The 21,349-nt window shown below is 37.0% G+C and overlaps 1 protein-coding gene across 1 annotated transcript in view; it reads right to left on the reverse strand.

Moving 5' to 3' along the window:
- gbe1b (glucan (1,4-alpha-), branching enzyme 1b) overlaps nt 1-21,349 on the reverse strand; it is a 144,010-nt gene that overhangs the window by 40,301 nt on the left and 82,360 nt on the right. Inside the window, exons 11-12 of the mRNA XM_057350948.1 lie at nt 16,766-16,876; nt 15,684-15,855 (exon numbers count right to left, since the gene is read on the reverse strand). Of these exons, the coding sequence (XP_057206931.1) occupies nt 15,684-15,855; nt 16,766-16,876 (283 nt within the window). The remainder of the gene's footprint in view (nt 1-15,683; nt 15,856-16,765; nt 16,877-21,349) is intronic.

Raw genomic sequence — 21,349 nt, forward strand, 5'->3', positions numbered from 1 at the left:
AATGTTTAAAAGAATTAGGAATTAAGGTCTAAGAAATGAAAAAGAAAAAGTCTTGGATGAAAAGATTTTAAAAAGAGCATTTAAGAGTCCACTAATACTAGGAAAAAAAGACCTTCAGGTTTAAAGCTTGAAACATGAGAGACACAAAGGTAGAATATGAAACCCTATTGGTTCATTAAAAGCTGGTCCTTCAAAGAGTCTGAAGCCTTGAAGTCATAAATTTGTCCGAGCTGAAGTGTTGTATTATAGCACGGGCCACATGCTGGCGGCTGGCACTTTCCCAATTCACACACACATAAATGAAACTCAAAGGCAAGGAGAAGAGTGTGTAATATAGTTCGAACTGAAGCAAAAGGGGAAGTCAAAGCTTAGTGCTTGCTTTGTGATTAAAAGTTGAACAGAGCTGAGAAATGGACCTGTGATACAAAGCTATGTAGCAGCACAATAAGCGCTTTGTTCACACAATAGAAATGGACTGGAAAAGGTGAATATATGTACTGTAAGTACGGCAGCTAGAGCTGCACGATTCTGGATAAATTGAGAATCACGATTCTTTTCTTTCAAATTGAGATTGCGATTCTTTTACGATTCCGAATGACGACTAAAAGTAATACATCATTTACTAGAGGTTCTGAAAAAAAAAAGTTTATTAAGGTATGTAATATTTAGGACTTTGCTTCAAAATTATTACATATTTCATGGTTAACCTACAGTAACTATATTGAGTTTTTTTTACAACAAATACCACAGGTAAACTAAAGTGGTTTTTTTTTGTTTGTTTTACTTTAAATGCAAGTTTTACTTCCTAAAATGTATTAATGTATTAATGCATTGAAGTAACTTGTATACGAAATAGACAAATTCATAAGGTGACACTTGCAATTAAAGGTCTTTAGAAAGATTTATCAATTTGTCTGACATCTACAGACTGCTTGAAGAGGGGTCTTCAAAGGAAGACACAACTGATAAACATAACACAGTAGGGTTGCACGGTGTACCGGTGCTACGGTAGCATCGCGATGCTAAAGCTTCAAAATACCCACGATGCCACTCTATTTTTGAAACGGTAGTATCGTAGTACCGTAGTTAATGTTGCATATGCGCATTAATATTTATTTGAACACTTACATCTGCTTTTTTGCGGTGTTTATTCCAAAATGAATGTGTGTTTTGAATGTCTCAGACGAGTTAATGATTCAAATTGGCGATTTGAACGAGGTGGTTAAATGAATCACTAACTCAGTGGAAAATTGACGCCACCTACTGGCCGTTTTAGTTCTGCATTTAAAGTAAGCCTAATATTTCCCTTTATAAAGACTGCTGTATCAATTAAATTTGTCCAACATTTGAATTAGTTCCTACGTGAAAAATGATCTACTGTACTTTAGTATTTACTACAGTAAACTACTAAAACTCATAGATACTAGTGTTTTTGAGTCTTGTCATAGTAAATATTTAAGTATACTACAGTATTTATAGTATTTACAAATGACTAAATGTAAATGTATTTGCTACAATTTATCCAATTACTACAGTTAATACAACAACATATTCTAGTGCAAAGTATAATACAGTTTACTATAGTAAATACAAAATGTTTAATCTAAATCTGTGTTTTTTGTATAGATTTGAATGATATGGCACAGCATCTTGATACTACTTGGTATCGAGATACTTCAGCTGGTATAGTATCGTAAGACATGTTTATGGTATTGTGACAACCCTACAACACAGTATTATCACCTGTAAACCGTTTAGCCTACTCGTTAGCGAGCCCGTCTCCCATACTGAAGTCTGGGATTAAAGCGGCCCTAACACACGCGGTTTCTGCCAATCTCATATTAATCTTGAGTACCTATAGAGTAGTATTGCGTACTTCGTATCTTTGAAGAGCATTTAGTTTGATCACATTTATAAAAGACAGATACAGCTGTACGATTATTTCCGAAAGCATACGGCATGTACGGGGGGACGGGTAGGCTGAACTAAAGCACGTGCGCCAACAAAAGACAGATATCAGTTTCACTCACTGCATGCGGTTCATGTCCGGCATCTTTTAGCGCTGGGACGGCTCAATATATCAGTTTCAAACGATCTCCAAATCCAGCGTTATATCCACCGTTTATATAACATTCATCACCCAAATGCAGTGAACAAACAAACACCTGAATTTTGCGAACGTATGCTCTCTCTCTCCTGCACACAAGTGAAAGTGACATCTGCGCATGCTCCTTCTACTGCTCTCCTTGCTGCCGCGTGGGCGTGCCGCGTGCTTTTTCGGGAGAATTGTCCAATAAGGGACTAAGAAAAATTGTTACGAAACAGTTTTATATGTTCGAAAAAAACTTTCTGTAAAAAAACGTGTACGATCGCTGGGGGAGTGTATCGAGCACAGAAATACTACGTAATACGCCCAACTCGTTTTTTGACAAGTTGACCATGTTAAGCATGAGAAGACAGCACGTTTAACATTGTAAAGAAGTCAGAATGCATGACACACGTTGCACCACCCCTTTAAGGCCTGTTCATAGATGTACGTTTAAAATTGGTTAACTATTTATCAATGTTTTTATTAAAGTTGAATCGTTTATAGCATTTATTGGTAATATTAGGTATAATCAGAGGTGGACGAAGTACACAACTTCCTTACTTGAGTGAAAGTACAGATACTACTGGTCAAATATTACTCCACTACAAGTAAAAGTTGTAAAGACAGATTCTTACTTAAGTAAAAGTACAGAAGTACGTGCTTTTAAAAGTACTCAAGTATTAAAAGTAAATTTCCTTTATGTCAGTTGTGCATTGTTTTATTGTCGTATACCTTATGCCTCTGAAGCAACCTACTGAACACACAGAGTAGCTCACAGTATCAGTTGTATTAAAGGAGTAGTTCACTTCAAAATTTGCCCCCATTGACTTTCCATAGTAGTTTTTATTCCTACTATGGAAAGTCAATGGGGGCAAATTTTGCAGTGAGCAACTCCTTTAAGAGCTTTATATGTTTAGCACATATATGTTTAGTTTAGATATAATCCTGTATGATCATTTAGCCTAATTATCCTCATTAGCCCCCTAGGCCTATGTATTTATGAGCAGTGTTCTTTTATTTTGTATATTCCCTTAACCAGTTTTAGCAGCAATTTACCAGTAAGTAGTAAGGTTCTTGTAAATAGTAAAGTGTAGAAGCCATGTGTTTGTTGGATTTATTACCATTTGTATTACCATAATTTAACTACAAACATAAACTATAGCTAGTATAATGAAACTATGGTATGTTTAGTTGCTGTGGTTTTACTAAAGATTATTAATTGGAGTATGGTTCCTATATATAGAAAATGGTAAATATGTGGATACTGTGGTTTTACTGCAAATACCATCCCTGCTGAAAAAAACAATGAATTTTTGAAGTAGAATGAGATTTTTAAATTAAATTCCTCTTTGTAGTGTGTTTTGGGTTTTATTCCAATAGGATTTACCATCCCACCAATAAAATCCATCACATACAAGTAGACAACAAGTATCCATAGTACAATTCCCATTATAACCATTAAATCCATTACATTTTATGTTGTATTTTGGGCAGGGTTCTATAGTTTGTATTTCAACAGGAATACTTCAACTATAGTTACTTCAGTAAAAACATCATTCATTTTCCAAATCGCTTTAAATGATACAGCAGCAGATCAGAAGTTAACACGCACGTGTAGCTCAAGGTGTATGTGATGCTTATTTACCGTTTAGCCGTTATGCCGATCAATGTTTCTACGATCTTTGACTGATCGTAACTCACAGATGATTACACCACACTTTAACATCTGCCTTTTTCGTCTTTTATTGTTCTATTTGCCTTTTTAGAGCACTATCAATGGTGTAGCAGCGCCTACGTTTACATTAGTTTAGCGGGAAGATCCCAGAGTTGCCAGATTTGCGTTAAAAAAATCTGCCAAATGGCCATTCAAAGCTTGCCGGAAAAACGCGAGTTTAGAAAAACTGAAATACTTGGCAACAGTAAAAGGTCCTGGCAGATCGCCAGATAAATTGCGCACACAGGAAACCCGCTGCATAGAAACCATTTTCTACTTTTGGACCTTTTTATAAATGTAGTGGAGTAAAAAGTATGATATTTGTCTTTCAAATGTAGTGAAGTTAAAGTACAAGTACTCAGAAAAAATAATACTCAAGTAAAGTACAGATACTCAAAAAGTGTACTTAAGTACAGTACTCAGGCAAATTTACTTCGTTACTGTCCACCACTGGGTATAATTATTGACACCCCACCCCGGACCTCACTAATTCTCAAACCCTGGCTACAGCCATGGTTAGTTTTGTTTCAAACCTGCCCAGTTAAAATGTGAAGCATAATCACAACAATGTAACACAATCCTGAAAGACAATTATAAGAGCAGTTTTGTTGTCAGGCTGTATTTACTTTATGTTGGTCTGTTATTAATTTGGGCAGAGTGAGATCTTATAAACGCGTGTCTCATGCGTGCGAGTTGGCAACTCTTTGCTTTAATCCCAGTACTTCTATGATCATTTGACACAGAAATAAGGATAGTGTGTGGTTGAAAAGTCTGTTTGTGACGTTGTTTCATACCTAATGATGATAATGCTTTCTCTGCTTCTGTGGCAGCACCAGCACAGATTGAAGCTTTATGATCTTAGTCGGAGGTGTAAGTTAATAGACACACGAGAATCGTTGATATTCATTAATGAGATCGTGTGGGTGTTTGAATCGAGATCGCGGTCTTTTAACGATTAACCGTGCAGCTCTAACGGCAGCTGAACCCAGCTACAGCAAACAAAGTTTACAGTATACACATAAGATCCTGGTTAACTGGTTAGCGTACATATGCCATCATTTCTTAACCTCTCCTTACAGCTAAACTGTACTATACAGCAATTACCAAGTCTCCCCTTACTACTGTACTATACTTCACTGTAATGTCCTAACCTCGCTTTACTACTGTACTGTACTAAACTATACTATACAGCGATTTCCCATCCTCCCCTTACTACTGTAATATACTGTGCTGTACTATACTGTACTGTACTATATTATTCAGTAATTTCCCAACCACCCCTTACTACAGTGCTATACCACACTTTAATATATTGTATGGCACTGTACTATGCTACACAGTAATTTCCCAACACCCCTTTACTACAATACTGTAGTGTAGTGTACTATACTATACTTTACTATACAATGCAGTAATTTCCTAACCTCCCCTTACTACCGTGCTATACTGTACTGTACTATGCTATTCAGTAATTTATCAACATCCCTTTACTACAGTACTGTACTGTACTATACTCTACTACACTATATGGTAATTTTCAAACCTCCTCTTACTACAGTACTATACTGTACTGTACTGTTCTATACTGTATGGCACTGTACTATGCTATAAAGTAATTTCTCAACACCCCCTTACTACAGTTCTATACTGTTCTGTAACGTACTACACTATGCAGTAATTTCCTAACCTCCTTTGCTCTCATAGCATAGCATACCTTGTCATGCCATGCCATGCCATACCATTTCATAACTTCATCTTACTTCTATACTATTTTCAGTGATTCCCTAACCTCCCCAAACTAATATAATATGCTTAACTTCACTGTACTATGCTATACCTTTCAATAATTTGCTAACATCTCCTAGTATACAAAATTGTAATATACTACACTTACCTATGATGCACTTATGCTATATCATACCGTAGCATAACTTCCTATCCTTTGCTAACAACAATACTCCCCTATAGTATGCTATACTATATACTGTATTTTAAAGTATTACACTACACTACACTACACTATGGGCAACATTGACATTATAGGGGTTGGGCAAAATAATTTAAATGGGTGATATTTTTTAATAAGATGTTGGACCACCGCTTGCTTTAGTACAGCTCTAAAACCTTCTTGCAATAGATTCATAGAAGTTTTGAATAGTCTCCAGTGGAATGCTGTACCACTCAACTATTAGAACATCTTCCAGTTGCTTCAGAGCAGGGAGCTTGCCTCTCACTCTTTTTATTTGTATTTTCTCCTTATGCTAGCCTTTGTCTCAGATCTCCTCTAAAAACGGAATACCCCTCCTTTACCCTAGTTTTGGGAATGGGCCTGAGTATATCATGAATTAAAATGTCACAAACAACAACAAATAAAATGCCTTTATAGCCTAAGGTCACACTCATTTTCAAAAAGCTATTATTTCTAAGATTAGTACTTACAAAAAGTAATAAAACAGCTGACAAGTATGAATAAAGAGTCGTAACTTAAGAACATATTTAGTGAACTTGACAACTTATTATCAAGTACAGACAACAACGTCTCTTTATAATAAAAACCGACGGCAGTCCTTCAGGCCTGCATGTCTTTTAATTTACAACGCTACCACAGCTGAGAGCTGCCCTTGAAACAAGGTCGTCTGGAAAACCTGAGCAACCATTAGCATATGCAAACACAGCGCTAGATGAGATGATTCTTTTAAAATGTAATTCAGGACTAAAGCTCTGATGACCTATAGCTGAATCACATACACACCCACTTACAGAGACCAATCAGTTTAGTATCTGCCCCATTCATCTAACACAAACAAAGAACACATTTAGAGCGGAAAGCAAGCAGACTCTAATAGCTAATGTTGGACGCAGTTAACATTTAATACATTTATAAAGACAATGCGGTTACTCCGGTCAGTATAATGACCCATGGCAACACAGGGCAACAGTCATTTGTTTAAACACTGACTGTGGTTATGTATTTAACTCACTGATTTTTTCCCCTATTGAATACCCTGTTTTACTCAGGAGTTAAATTGATTGTGACTGACATTTCATTTTCCCAGTACCATTTATTTCATTAGTATAATTCCAACGATCGTTGTAAAACATTTTTAATTGAAATGATTGGTTACAAAATAATTATGTCATTCCCAAACCTGTCATAAACTGACAATTCTTTTTAATTTTTATTACCAGACTCATTATTTGACTTGTGGCAAACCATTTTGTTAGTCAAAATTTCATCCAACTTTTATTCCAAAAACTGAGAAACATCTTAACATGTGTCATTACCATAATACACAACACCTAAAAATCCACACCATTATACTGTATATTATACACAACATAATGTCATTACCTTAATGCATAACACCAAAAATCCACACCATCATACATTATACTTACCATCACACAAAAAATCTACACCATTGTACATTATACTTACCAACACATCATTACTACAACACCAAAAATCCACACTATCATTCTGTATCAGGCACGTGCAGAGGGGGGGGGGAGGGGGCGGAGGGTGCTTTAGCACCTGCCTCTTTGGCCCGTAATGCCGAAAGTGCCCTTTTGTCAAGGCAAAAATATATATATTTTTTGTAATAAAAGGCCATTTTGTGAAGCCCAGCTCAATCTAACTATTAGTTAAATTAATGAATAATAATTAAACCCTAAATAAATCACTCACGTGATGACCTTTCACCTGATGACCTCATCTGGGAGGACTCCTCACGTTCAGACGCCTTCAATAGATTAGCGCATTTCCAGGATCTACATACTGTTCGCGGCTGCCGGCTAAGTGGTGTTTTCAGGGGAGCAGTGTGCTTGTTTACTTCTTAGTGTATTTATTATTATTATAACTAAGTAGTAGTATTTCACAAGAATGCCGCTAAGAGAGCATGTACGGCTGTTGTGTGTGTAGCCTGCTCTGAACTGACGTGACGTTTGCTGCAGCTAATCTTACTTCTACACACATCAATATAAACAAAGGTGCTTGTTCACTTCTTGAATCGATGTTTGCTGTTTGGGGAGAAAAGTTTCACGGGCATCGAGGGATCAGGTCTTTTTATACTGTTTGACTAAAACTATTAACACTTTGAAGTATTATTATTATTTACAGTATCACTGTAACACTGGTAATACAGGCTTAGGCCATGTTCAGACATTACTTCTTTTTTAATAAGAAAAAGTTGACAAAGGCGCTTTTTTAGTAAAAAAATACAAATATCAGCAGAACGCCATGACTTCGGAGGCAGCCCAGAGAAACAGATAGAGCGTAACAGAAGTCTATTTGAATTAGAAACAGAGTTCGTCTTGCAATAACTAATCACATATTTAAAAACTACAATACTTATTTCTCGCTAGAAATGCAATCAGAAGTTGCTGAAAGTGAAAATTAAACTTACATTTATACAAAACTATCCTCCAACGGGTGTTTCGGCCGCCATTTTATTTTTTAGAGCTTGAGCCTTCTCGACCAATCACGTTCTAGGGATGTGCACATCGATGCTGCAGTATCGATACATCGATATTCAAAAGCTGCTATTTAGGTATCGATATTTTCTGAAAAGTATCGATTATCTTGTTAATTACATTAATAGTTTCAGCATAACTAAATGTTAGCTCTGCCCATGCCGATCAGTGACGCTATGTTATGAAAGTAGCTCTCGCGGCAGTTTGACGTCACACACGGATCGGTCTCCGGCTGCGCAGCGCGAGCGACGTGGTCACGTCATATTACACAACACGTACACATACACAACACGCATACATTGCACACTTCCGCATCAAACAGGAGATGTTGACATGTTGCTTTTCTTAAACGACCTACAATTTAAAGATTAGGAATTCTTAATTAGCAATTGAAGTGAAACACAAGTGAAAGTATGCAAAGTTTATGTTGTTTGTAATTTTGTTAATTGTATTAAGATTTTTGCTAGTTAATCAATATATATATTTTTTAAATACTGTATGTAATAGTACAAAAAGAATGTTAAATCCTAAGAAAAATGGCCTGTTTAAAAATAAGAAGCTTTTTTTGTTCAATTTATTAAGATTTATGTTATTTAATCAATATTTTTGTAAGAAGGTTGTTTAAACATTTTATTTATTTGTTTAAATTGCTTTTTTAATAAATTTGTTATTAGTAGCCAGTACAAGTATGTAATTTGTTTTTTTAATTGTAATTCGATTTTTATTTTTAAAAAAGCATCAGTATCGGTATCGGCATCGGTATCGGTAACATTTCAAGAAAAAGTATCGGTATCGTATCGAATAAAAAATGTGTGGTATCGCCCATCCCTATCACGTTCCTCGCATGTTGTTATGGAAACGACAGGTCTCTATCATTGGTTTGCTGTGAAAAGGGAGCTTGACGTAAGCCGTTTTTTTTTCAGAAAAGTTGAACTTTTTTCAACCTCTAAAGACGCTCTGAGCTGCAGAAAAAGACGTCGACACTGGTGTTTAAAAAAGCGCTCAGCACTTCTTTGGAAAACACGGTTTATTACATATGACTCATATGACCCATATGACTCCCATAGTATTTATTTTCCCTATACCCCTATACCATGGCAGTAAATGGGGGATGAGATCTGTTTGGTTACTGACATTCTTCCAAATATCTTTTGTTGTGTTCAACAGAATTGGAATAATCTGAGGGTGAGTAAATGATGAAAGAATTATACCTTTAAGGTTTTTGGACAACTTTATTCACTTAAGTTTATAATCCCAGCATCATGGCATTTGCTGCTTTATCAATTACAGAAGCATCCGTATTGATATCACGTACACGGCAAGGAATGCATCGCTATATACAGTATTGCTGTATTGATGTTTTGAGCACAGCCATATTTAAAGCCTTGTTCCATGTGCCCCTTTTATACTTTGAGCACCTGCCCCTTTAAAGGTCTCTGCACGGCCCTGTTCTGTACATTATACTTACCATCACATCCTTAATCAAAGAATCACTCTTCAGATGCTTTCATATAAATGAAAGTATCTGAAGAGCATCAACTTTAGAAAAGCCTTGATCAGTTTGCCTGGTCAATAGAGCAGTTTGAACACTCTGTGCCTCAGAAGGTGATACCTAAGTTTCCTGCGTCTCTGAAAGCTGGCCGCACATTCATCTCAGTCTCAACCTACTGATTTAATGATGAAACCAGCGAGCAGTTTCATTGCCGCCTCGCAAGTGTGTTGCAATGTGCTCATCTTCTGCATTGCAAACATGGCCGCTGCCTTTAGTGGCCTTTTGGTTTGGGACTTTCTCTTGGCGCTGGAGAGTTAATAGGAGGTTTTGCGGAGTTAAGGGCAGCTCAAATTGATTTGCTTGCTCGAACAATTCGTTCTTGCTTTGCAGTGGCTAAATGACACCACAGCCATTGATCCACTGACATGAGGTGTCATCCTATTTTCACAATTTTTTCCCTCTCGCTCTATGCTGTTACCTTCATTTTACACACAGACCCTGAAAACCATTCGATGGAAATTTTAATCCTTTGAGTCCTGAATTATTAAATAACAAAGAAAAGAAAAGATGATTTTTCTTTGTATTGTGCAAGAATATAATCTGATGTACTTTAGGATGTATTACACAGGACTTGATGCATCACTACTTCCGTCAGCTATTTGAAATGTATATTACAAAACAAATTCATATAGGATAGATAAAAGTAGTGTTCTGCTAACATTTGACAGAAATTTCACAGCTGACAAACAAATGTCTTTTTTATTGAGGCCTGACATCTGAACTCTGAGAACACAAGCAATATCCCTTAAAATCCCTACATTTTAACTGCAGACAAAAAAAGTGTGATTTGTTCAACAAAAGCACTTTAGGAGTTATTATACTTAAAAAAGAATAGTAAAGCACTTTTTTATTCCGATGCCCAATAACAGTCAATAACAACAGAGACTGTGGAAAATTACATAAACACAATGCCAGCAAGAAAGCTGTTATCAAGACCAAAGGAGGAAAAACTAAATATTACAGGGTTTTTTTTGGTTATGTGCAAATAAAGACAATTTAGTTAACAGTAAAATTTAATAAATGATTAATTATAATTTTTTAGTTCTAAACAAAATTTTGACAGGTTCTAAAATGTGTTCTCTCTTTATTATGACAGAAACGCGGTGTTAAGCACCGTGTATATTGTTCTTTTATTTCAAAATACATTTTTCCAAAAACACCTTTTTAAGTACAGTGAATTTAGGTAAAGTCTTTCATTCAATTATGCCATACAAATAAAAAACAAACTTCGAAAATGGGATTCAAAGTCCAATTATTTTTAAACTGTTATTGTCTGTGCGTAAACCACAAAAACATGAATTTGTATAAACTGTGAGGTCAGCCGCATTACATGTTTCTTTACAAAGTGACATTGCCTAATATTTGCCATTCATAACATAAAAAATAACATATTTTTTAAAAATAACATATTTTTTATGATTGCGTTTGATCAAAAATGAGTGTGGAGGTTTTTATTGTCACACGTGTTTTATTTTGTGATTTATTTTTTCCGTTTTATTTTTAATGTTTTTTGTACAGTTTTAATGTTTTATTGTTTGTACAGTCCTATGGTCAACAGTGTTGTGCAAGTTACTTCCAAACTTTAATACATTACAGATTACTTGTTACTGTTATTTAAAAGTAATCCCTTGCCTTACAATATTACTGTCTCAGAATTGTAATACGTTACATGACTCCTGTATTACTTTTGAGTCACTTTCACCAAAATACCTACAGAAGTAGAACTTAACATTCTAAAATAAGTCTTTGTATTTTTGTATTTTCAAAATACAAAATACCTTTTGCCAATCAACCTCTTTAGACTGCTGATTTCTTGAATTAACTAGGCTATACACAAATAAATACAAACAAATACTAGATTAAATGCATTTAAATACAAAATACTATTACAAAACAATAGTATTTTGTATTTTAAATGGATGTATTTGAATACACTGCCCATCCATGAAGTCTAATAAGGAGGTTGATTGGCAAAAGTATTTCAGTTTGAAAATACAAAAATACTAAGATTAAACACATTTAAATACAAAATACAATAATTTTTTTTCAAAGGTATTTAAATACAAAATAGTCCCATCTCATCACTGAACTAGATTATATAGAATTCTAGCTAGTCATCATGTAAACGTTAGCATACCTTGTCTAAGCAGCCATTTACCCAAGCTTATTTCTTAAGCAAGTTTTTGCTTGTCTTATGAAGAGAAAACACGTTTCTCGTCCATTTCCATGCGTGGTCTCGAGCACACGTGGGATCTTTTCTAAAGGGACACTCCACCCAAAAACGAAAATTCTATTATGGATTACTCACACTCTAGTTGTTCCAAACCTGTATAAATGTCTTTGTTCGGTAGAGCACAAAGATATTTGGTAGAATGTTAGCAACTGAAAATTCTTTTGCATCATTGACTACCATAGCAGAAAAAATAATAATGGTAGTCAAAGGTGACCCAGAATTGTTTGCTTTCCTAAATCCCCCAAAACATATTTTGAGTTCATCAGAACAAAAAATATATACAATACCTAGGAAACCATTCAGATAAGTAAATATAGCAATAGAAACGTCTTTTGGCAGTTGTTAACTTTGATTCGACACCGGAAAATAATTGGGCTAGTTTTCATTCCCTTTGGGCAGGTTTTGAGGGGTCATTGGGATTGCATATATAATGTGTACAAGCACGTCAATGTTTTAGTTGTTCTAGACTGCGTATAGCGCTGCTCAAACATGATATTTGGCAGCCGGAAGAATCAACTGTTGAACACTCACTGTTGAATTGTGCAGGAAAACCGTGACCCTGGCAACACTGGCGCTAGCGAATTTACAGCGAACCGGGCGGGGCCAATAGCCTCGGACCTCGAGCTCAGAGGCTGAAATCATGCCGCGTTACAATACAAAATAGTTCCACCAGCCAGAGGGAGATGAATGACATCACGCGCGTCTATTCACGAACAGGAAATAGAACTTACTTGCAGGATTTTTGATTTGTTAATGTCTCGCGGGCGAAAAGTTTGTTGTAACGCAAGCATTACTGAACATGTACCAAGTAAAATATTACTGAAAAGTAATGCCTTACACTACTGCGTTACAGCAAAAAGTAATACGTTGCATTACTTTTGTAACGCATTACTCCCAACACTGATGGTCAACACATCAATTTTGCAAAAACTCACGCTCGCATGAGGTGTTTTTTCAGGCAATACGATAAAGGCATATTACGCAGAACACAAGTCATGTGGCTTACAAAAAAGTCACATGACCATTCACAGTATGTTTGGGCAGGACATTTGGAAAGATAGGATGTAAGGAATTACATTAAGTAATATCTTATATGGCCCGAATGCAGGAAAATGAATGAGTTCAGCATGGAAATTTATTAGGAACAGTGAGTTAACTCACTATAAATATATAGGGAAATGTAGACATTTCTTTTGACTCTTTCATCACAGTAGGTGGTCTTTGGTAAACGGCAGTTTTATGGAGAAAAAAATCAGCAATGGTTTCAAATTATAAATTTAAAGCATATTAAAAACACCACATAAACATATAAACAACATTAAAAACTTGATTTTCACCACAGGGGGACTTTAAGTTTTGCGCAAATCTGTATTGGAAACCTGGCTATTGTTGTTTTATTGAGTGTGTTAAAAAAAATTGAACATGGTTTTTCATTGGTTTCGGTTGTATTTGTAAACAGGGATAATCAGAACAACATAGTCGTCTTTGGAATATTGGAATACATGGAATATTTGGACCGCTAGATGGCGCACTTTCGAACAAACAACAAAAGGCGAAGCTAAATGATGTTATGTAGGAGAGTGGAATCATGGGACATGTCGTTTTCACCTTCCAGGGGCATATGGAGATCGCCCATCATGTTCACGGACGAGGTAATGAATTAATTGTATTTTATGTCATCGTAATGAATTAGCTTGCAAGAAACGTGGACTGTAATGCTACGTTAGCCCGCGACTGATATTGGACTTTGTCAATTGATTTAGTAGTGTAATGCTACACAGTTTTACCTGTTTAAAACAGTCATACAGTCTTCGTTTAAAAAGTAAATTGGAACGAACCCACAGCATTTACAAGTAACGTTATTGGCTACATATTTTTGTGTGACATATACTGTATTTCATAGGGTAACTGCATTCATAACTGTTTAAATAATCTGTGCATGAGTACTTCGTGTACAATAAAAACAAAGTGCTATTGTCTATTAAAACACATGCGAGAGCAGAGTCTCTGTCGAGTCCAAGTTGGTCGCGAAGCTCTCTCCATTTAGAAAACGCCACGGCGATATTAATCCTTGTTTAATTTCTTTGTTTGTCCATAAGCCTGCTTGCCTCATTTGGCCTACGTTTACGCTTTTTTGGGGTTTCCTTTACTCGCCGAAGAGTAATCGTGATCCATAATAACAGAACAACAGATGCTGCATCCCAGATGCTGTATAACCTCGCCACAGCAGAGCAGTGCAGTGTTGGCTTGCTCACCGGGAGACTGCATTTATTTATTCATTTATTTATTAGATATTATTTATTATAATGATCTTGTTTGGTCTATAAACACCATGCACTGTGCTGTGTTTTACCTTTCTGTGTTTTCTTATTTGCTCCTGTAAAGCTGCTTTGGAACAATGCACATTGTGAAAAGCGCTATATAAATAAAATTGAATTGAATTGAATTGAATAACCACTTCCGCATTTGCATGTTGCCGTAGTTTCTACAACCGGAAACTGAGGGTAGTGCGGAGCAGCGGATATTAAGTCACTGATATGCGACAAATACAAGGGAGACAAGGGACGGGTCATTATTTTAAATGGGAATTTCTCTGGATTTGCACGTTCTTGAGAACATTTGGGATAATGTAAGTGCACAACTGCATGAAATACATCACACTGTGCAAGTGATTTTTGGATATTTCATAACAAAAAATTCTTCCATATTGTGGCTTTAACCGAGTGAATAATATATATTCAGCAGGGGCTCAACACCATTAGGCAGGTAAATTCACCCAACAGAGAAAAGCTTTTACAGATACGCTGTAGCTGAGAAGCAGAAAGAATCTACATCAAACGGGCCACATTCATAGCTGTCATTACTGTTAGTGGTATTGGCAGTTGAACCGCTGCAGTAAACAATAACAGCCCTCCTGTGTGCATGATGTTTGAATCCGTCCATATATTCACCGGCACAATGGTCATTTGTCGGGTTTGGACAGTGTGTGTGCAATATTAATAAGCCATTGGCTAGAAATCTGCCTGGACTCTGGTCGCTGTTAGGTTGAACAGGGTTCATTGAAATGAAGCAGACGGTTTTGTGTGGCCCACCTGGAACTGAACTGATACGTTGTTGGACCTGACGAAACATTGAACTAGCTCATGACTTTTATGACACAAAGGCTCAAATCAGCTAATGATGAAGAATGCAGAGACCAATTATTATCCCTGAAATAGTGCTTTTATTTTAAAGGGGTCATATGGCGCGAATACGTGTTTTTCTGTGTCTTTTGCCCATGCATGTATTAGACACGTAAAATTGCAAATAAGTGTCGGAACAAAAGATGCATTCATTCTCTTATATTACTTGTTTCTGTAGAAAAGAAAAAAAAATGTTCATCTTCAATTACTTCAATTTGCATCTTTTGTCCATACAATGAAAGTAAATAGTGACTGAAATTGAATGTTGTGCCAAAATAATTGTGTGTTGTGTTATGTGGGTTTGGTAAAACACATTTATAAGAAACTTTATTTTTGAGTGAACTATCCCTTTAAGACAGGATAACAACAAATAAAAGTACAAAAAATCCACCAACCATCTGCTGGCTGTCCAAATGTGAACTAGTTGTCCGAGGACTCACCAATGAAGTTTAGGTAACCCTCTCCTCCCAAGCCGTGGGTAAGCAGTCGGATCATCTTGTGAAGCTGTATGCCCCGATCAATAATAGAGTTCATTGGAATCAGAGAGCTCATGCTGGTGTACATCTCCTTGTCCATCAACCAGAACGCCAGCGTCTTGTCTCCCACCAGAGCCTGAATGAGCAGATAAAGCACTTCAGCACAAACCAGGCGAGTGTTTGCTGTTTTAAAGATTGCTTTCGTTATCGAGAAAAAAAAGGGGGACCTTTTGTAAACCTTTACATCATAAAGAACTTTAACAACAATACTGGCTTGATTGTAATGACTGAAGCGTGTATAGTATAGAAAGTACTTTTTTTCAAGAAGATGGTTAAGAGTTTTCAACAATGGTTGTATAATGACGAGTTAAGAAAAACTCACTAGGCCATGTCAAAACAGACCACTCCTAAGTCACTGTTGCTTTAAAAATATATATATAAATCGAGCAAAGAGGTTAGTATATGTATTAAGTAGGTAAATAAAACGGCATTCATAAAATTTTCTTACTTTTTAATTACTTTTGGACATGATCAGTAAGAGAGAAGATATTCCGAATATATGGGAAAAACGAAACTGTGTTGTGTGCCGGATTCGAACTCATGTCGCCCACTTGAGCACCACAACTCAATGTCCGATCAACTGTGCTAACAGGCTCAAACATCCATCAACATTTTAACACAAGCTATACACTTTTGGACATCTGTGGGTTTGATAGAATCATTTTTGCAATGTTAAACTGTTGGTCTATTGATAGAGCGTCAAAGCAACATTTTATTAGCTTTACCATTTAAACTCAGACTCACTCAAGTGTCTTATATTGAGTTGCAAAAATCCCAGACCTTGTAAGTAACAAAAAAGACAAAACCCAGTTCTAGTCGACTTATAATGTGTACAACAGGATAGATGTGTTGATTTCTCATTTCACTGTTGTCCCAAGAGAACTGCAACCTGTGGTGACACCAATTTCCATTTCCAATGACACATTGATTACATTTTCCTTTACTTCTCTTTGCCAGCAACGTGGAGGCACGTGGTGCGTCAGTACCTGATCGTGGCTCTCGGAGTAAGCGATGCATTTCTCCCCGTACCGCCTGTTGGTCATGGTGAACACAATGTTTCCCATGTTCCAATCTTCATCCTTGAATTCCTTCAGGATCTGTAAATGGATGTGAAGGAATGAATAAATGAAACGTTCAGGAAAACAAGTGAAGAAAGGAAATCGCAACATTTACAATTCAGTTCAACAGTACTTCACTCTCAAATGAGCTTTTGGGTCAAGATGTTTGACACAATCAGTTATGCGTTAGGTGAATGTAAACGGTCATAAATATGCATATGTATAATACATGCATCTTATATTTCTACACACGTGAGTTTTTTAATCAGAAAGTACATTCTGAGGTCAAAAACATTAGAGAGGAGGACAATGACGATCGTTCCTCTCAGTGATGAATGGATATAATACGCATCTAACTAAATGATTTAGTGGAAAAATAAGTGCCAGGAACTCAAATTCAGATTGAAAACCATGTGAAGTTGAAGCTGTTGCATAGCAATTACGCGGTAGCCCAAAAGTAAAGCAAACAAAGTCCCTTTAAGCCATGTTAGTCCATATGGCGGCCATTTTTATAACGTTCCCAGTCAGATATGTCCTAAAATCCCAAGAGACATGCAAGTACAGATCCTTCTACTTAACCAAGAAACCAATATCTTCAAAAATGGCCAGTTTGTTTCAACAACATATGTCACATTAGCAAAAAAATAAAAGATTTCTCAGGCTGCTACACTATACAGTAAACACAGTTGATGCCTCTAACAAAAGGGCAGCTGGTTCTTTTAACTGAAAGACAGAACTCCCAGTATGCCATAATAAGCATTTAAAGGGCTCAAAAATTATTTGGACCAATTGGGTTGGGACAACCCGATTCATTTTCATTAATTAACTAACTGCAACCAGAGGATTGAGTTCCCAGCATGCTTTGCTCTTATAACTGGATGAGGAGAGTATATCCTGAAAATATACATTATTTCCCTACGAAAATTAACCATGTTTTCTTTTTGTGGTAAAAGTGTAGTAACCATGTTTTTTTAGTGCATTGGCAAAACCATGGTTTTACTACAGTAACCATGTTTTTTTTTCGTTTTAAACCATGGTTAATTTTCGTCATGTCTACTTTATTACATTATTTAATGTTCTGTAATGTAAAATTCAGAAGATTTTAGGGATTACTAAAGAGTGAAGGTTTCACTTGTCTGTACAAATTACCCAGTTTAAAGAGATAGTTCACCATTTATTCACCCTAATGTCATGTCTGCAGAACACAAAAGATATTTTGAAGAACCGAACAGCGATGGCACCAATTCACTTGCATTGGTTTTGTGTCCATACAGTAGAAGTGAATGGGTGCCGCTGCTTTTCGGTTACCAACTTTCTTAAAAATATCTTCTTTTGTGTTCTGCAGAAGAAAGAAAGTACGGAGCCCCTTTAGGGACATGGGGTGGAAAAATATGAGAGGGAAGATAAATTTTTTTTTACAGGTTTTGCGTTATCTCGCAAAACATTGCGCTCCCTCGCAAAACTTTTGCATTCTCTCGCAAACATGTTTGCGTTATCTCGCAAAACATTTTGCGAGTTCTGACAAACACTTCATGTTTAATGTCCTGCTGGCAGAATTTAAGACTAGCTCCATACATAAACATTGGTCTATAGTCGCAGATTCCCGGACCAATAACTCGTGAGCTAAACGTTCTTATAACACAAATGACACATCATTCTATGTAACGTAAACAATGAATTTTAACTTAATTTTCCACAAATCGAGCCTTGTATTAATCTCAGGCGGGAGCTGGCTGAGACAAGACCGAAGGGATCGTCTGTAAAGTGCAAAACCCGAAGATCATTAGGCTACGAAAAATAGTCATTAACTTCAGTGCTACATACTGTAGTATAACTAAAACCAGTTTAAATTCAGCAGGAGAGCATTAATGTGTAAACTGAATTTGGTGAGACCACAGTGTGTAACATTTAAGTTATTAATGACTATTTTTGTAGTAACGCTTTTCGGATTTACAGTCACTTTGCAGACGGTTTCTCTGGACTTCTTTGGTCCATGCCGCCTGCTCATATAGAGATCAATTTATATTCTTGTTTTGAGGAAGACTAGGTTGTAGATCATTGTCTAAGGAATTATGTGTTATTTGTGTTATAACAACGTTTAGCTCACGAGTTATTGGTCCGGGAATCTACCCTGAACCGCTCCATTGTTAATTTACAGAGCGGGACAACAGGACTTTTGAATGTTTTGCGAGATAACGCAAATATGTTTGCGAGAGAACACAAAAGTTTTGTGAGATAACGCAAATATGTCTGTGAGAGAACACAAAAGTTTTGCGAGGGAAGGCAATGTTTCTCGGGGGAACGCAAAAGCTTTAAAAAAATGTTTTTTCTTCCCTTTCATACTTTTTCCACCCCATGTCCCTAAAAGGGCTCCGTAAGAATGTCATACAGGTTTAAAATGACAAGAGTGTGAATAAATGGGTGTGTTGTTACTGTGTTGAAATGGGTGACATAATTTTTATGAGTTAAACCAACAAACTTTTATAAAGTGATGTACATTTAAAGAAAAACGTGCTCATCTTATCAAAGAAAGTCAAACACATCTGGGTTGGCATGAGGAGGGGTAAATCATGAAATACTTTATCAGGCGAGTTCATTTTGAGAGGAACTATGTATTTTAAGGCCCTATTTACACCCTATACCAGGAAAGTGTCATATCATTATTTAAGAGAGATATATAATCAACGCTCGGTTGACACTGTGAGAAAATTACGGTCAGGTCTCAGTTATTAACATGAACGGACATCATTACACTTTTCTCACCGCAATTTATCACCACATTCTCACTCAAACTCCTCCCTACTCTACTTCTCACCTTCAGTTCTGTGACAGCACTCGCAGCTCAACCCGTTACGCAGAGAAGATTTGCCGGGAACAAGATGGAGACGCATATCTTGTCAAGAAGCACACGGAAAAGTACAAACTGTGCCAATTTAAATACCCAATGCATGTGGATGCAACTCATTCATTTATCACTAAAGACGTTTTATTGAACTTTCCGGTTTGAGATGGCAAAAAGCAGATGTTTGATAATTCAACTGATTGAAATGAAAGAAAAATATGCTACCCAACCGAGACGAGCCTCTACAGCCCAAACACGTTGTTGTCGGTTTTACTGTAAGTTTTACACATCAGCAACTTTCCAGAGGCAAACAAGGAAACGTTTTTTGCTATCCCTCACATCAGTCAAGGCGATCTCTGTTAGCGGTGCATGTCTTTACCTCGCACACGGCCCTCGCAGGCCTCTCTGCAGCAGAAGCAGCGCTCTCTGACTGACAGCGGCTGGGGAAGCCCGGCAGCGTGACAGGCCGTCATGTGCTGGGTTAGATTGGGTCTGACAGGTGACTGACACAAAGGAAAACCTTTATATTAGCCCACAGCCAAACAATCAATGGAAAGTCAAAAAAAGGCAGAGGTTTTGTAAGCACTGCAGTGAGGAGTCGGGTAGACTGAAAGCCATCGCTCTGCATCTTCAACCGCCTCTTTGTTTATCATTCAGAGTTTGTTTAGAGGGAACTGTCTGGTGCGGCGTGACACCTTCATAACACGGTCGTACGTAAAAACAGCAGCTTCAGGCTGTTGTGACGATTACAGGTTATGAAAAGTGACTGACTTCTTTACTTTGATGTATAGGCAGTAAATAATACACAATGATTAATATCGGTTATTAAGAGTGCTTTCACGCCGCACCAAGAAGAAAAACGAACTCTAGTGCGATTCAACCGTACTAAATGAGTCAACGGTTGAATCGCACTAGAGTTCATTTGTCGTCTTGGTGCGGTACGTTTGGGCAGGTGCGAATGCAGAAATAGCACTCGAGTGCGCACCAAAAGCGGAACAAATAAGCATACCGAGACCTCCTTGAAGAGGTACGCTTTCCTGGAGCGGTTCGTTCGTGGTGAGAATGTGATCCGACCTCGAACAGACCCAAATGCAAAAAGTACTCCACTTTTTTTGGACTAAACCAGCTGCCGCAGTCAACTGCGCTGTGCATTAGGGAATGATGACAAGTGTTTGTTGACAGTTTGCACTAGCATGGCAGCTCGCGGATGAACTTGGAGTTGTGAGGAGGTGCGGAGCCTCGTAAAAATTTGGTCTGTTGACCATATTACATCCCAACTTTCGAAAACTATATTTTCTAGGGCTGCAACAACTAATCGATAAAATCGATAATAATCGATAATGAAATTCGTTGTCAACGAATTTCATTATCGATTAGTTGGTCTGTGACGTCACTTGCGAGCTGCGCAGTTATAAATCAAGTGCATCTTCTTCCCTTTTAAAATTACCGTTTTAAGCTGCGCAGTTTTAAAGTCAGATGTGGTTCTCCGTGGATGCGTCTCTCCGTGCTGCAAGAGGTGCGCAGTTTTAAAGTCACACTTGTCTCTCCGTGCAGTTCGAGGTGCGCAGTTTTAAAGTCACACTTGTCTCTCCGTGCAGCACGAGTGACGCAGTTTTAAAGTCACACTTGTCTCTCCGTGCAGTTCGAGGTGCGCAGTTTTAAAGTCACAC

The sequence above is a fragment of the Triplophysa rosa genome, linkage group LG14, assembly GCF_024868665.1.
Source record: "Triplophysa rosa linkage group LG14, Trosa_1v2, whole genome shotgun sequence".
In the NCBI taxonomy this organism is placed as follows: Eukaryota; Metazoa; Chordata; class Actinopteri; order Cypriniformes; family Nemacheilidae; genus Triplophysa; species Triplophysa rosa.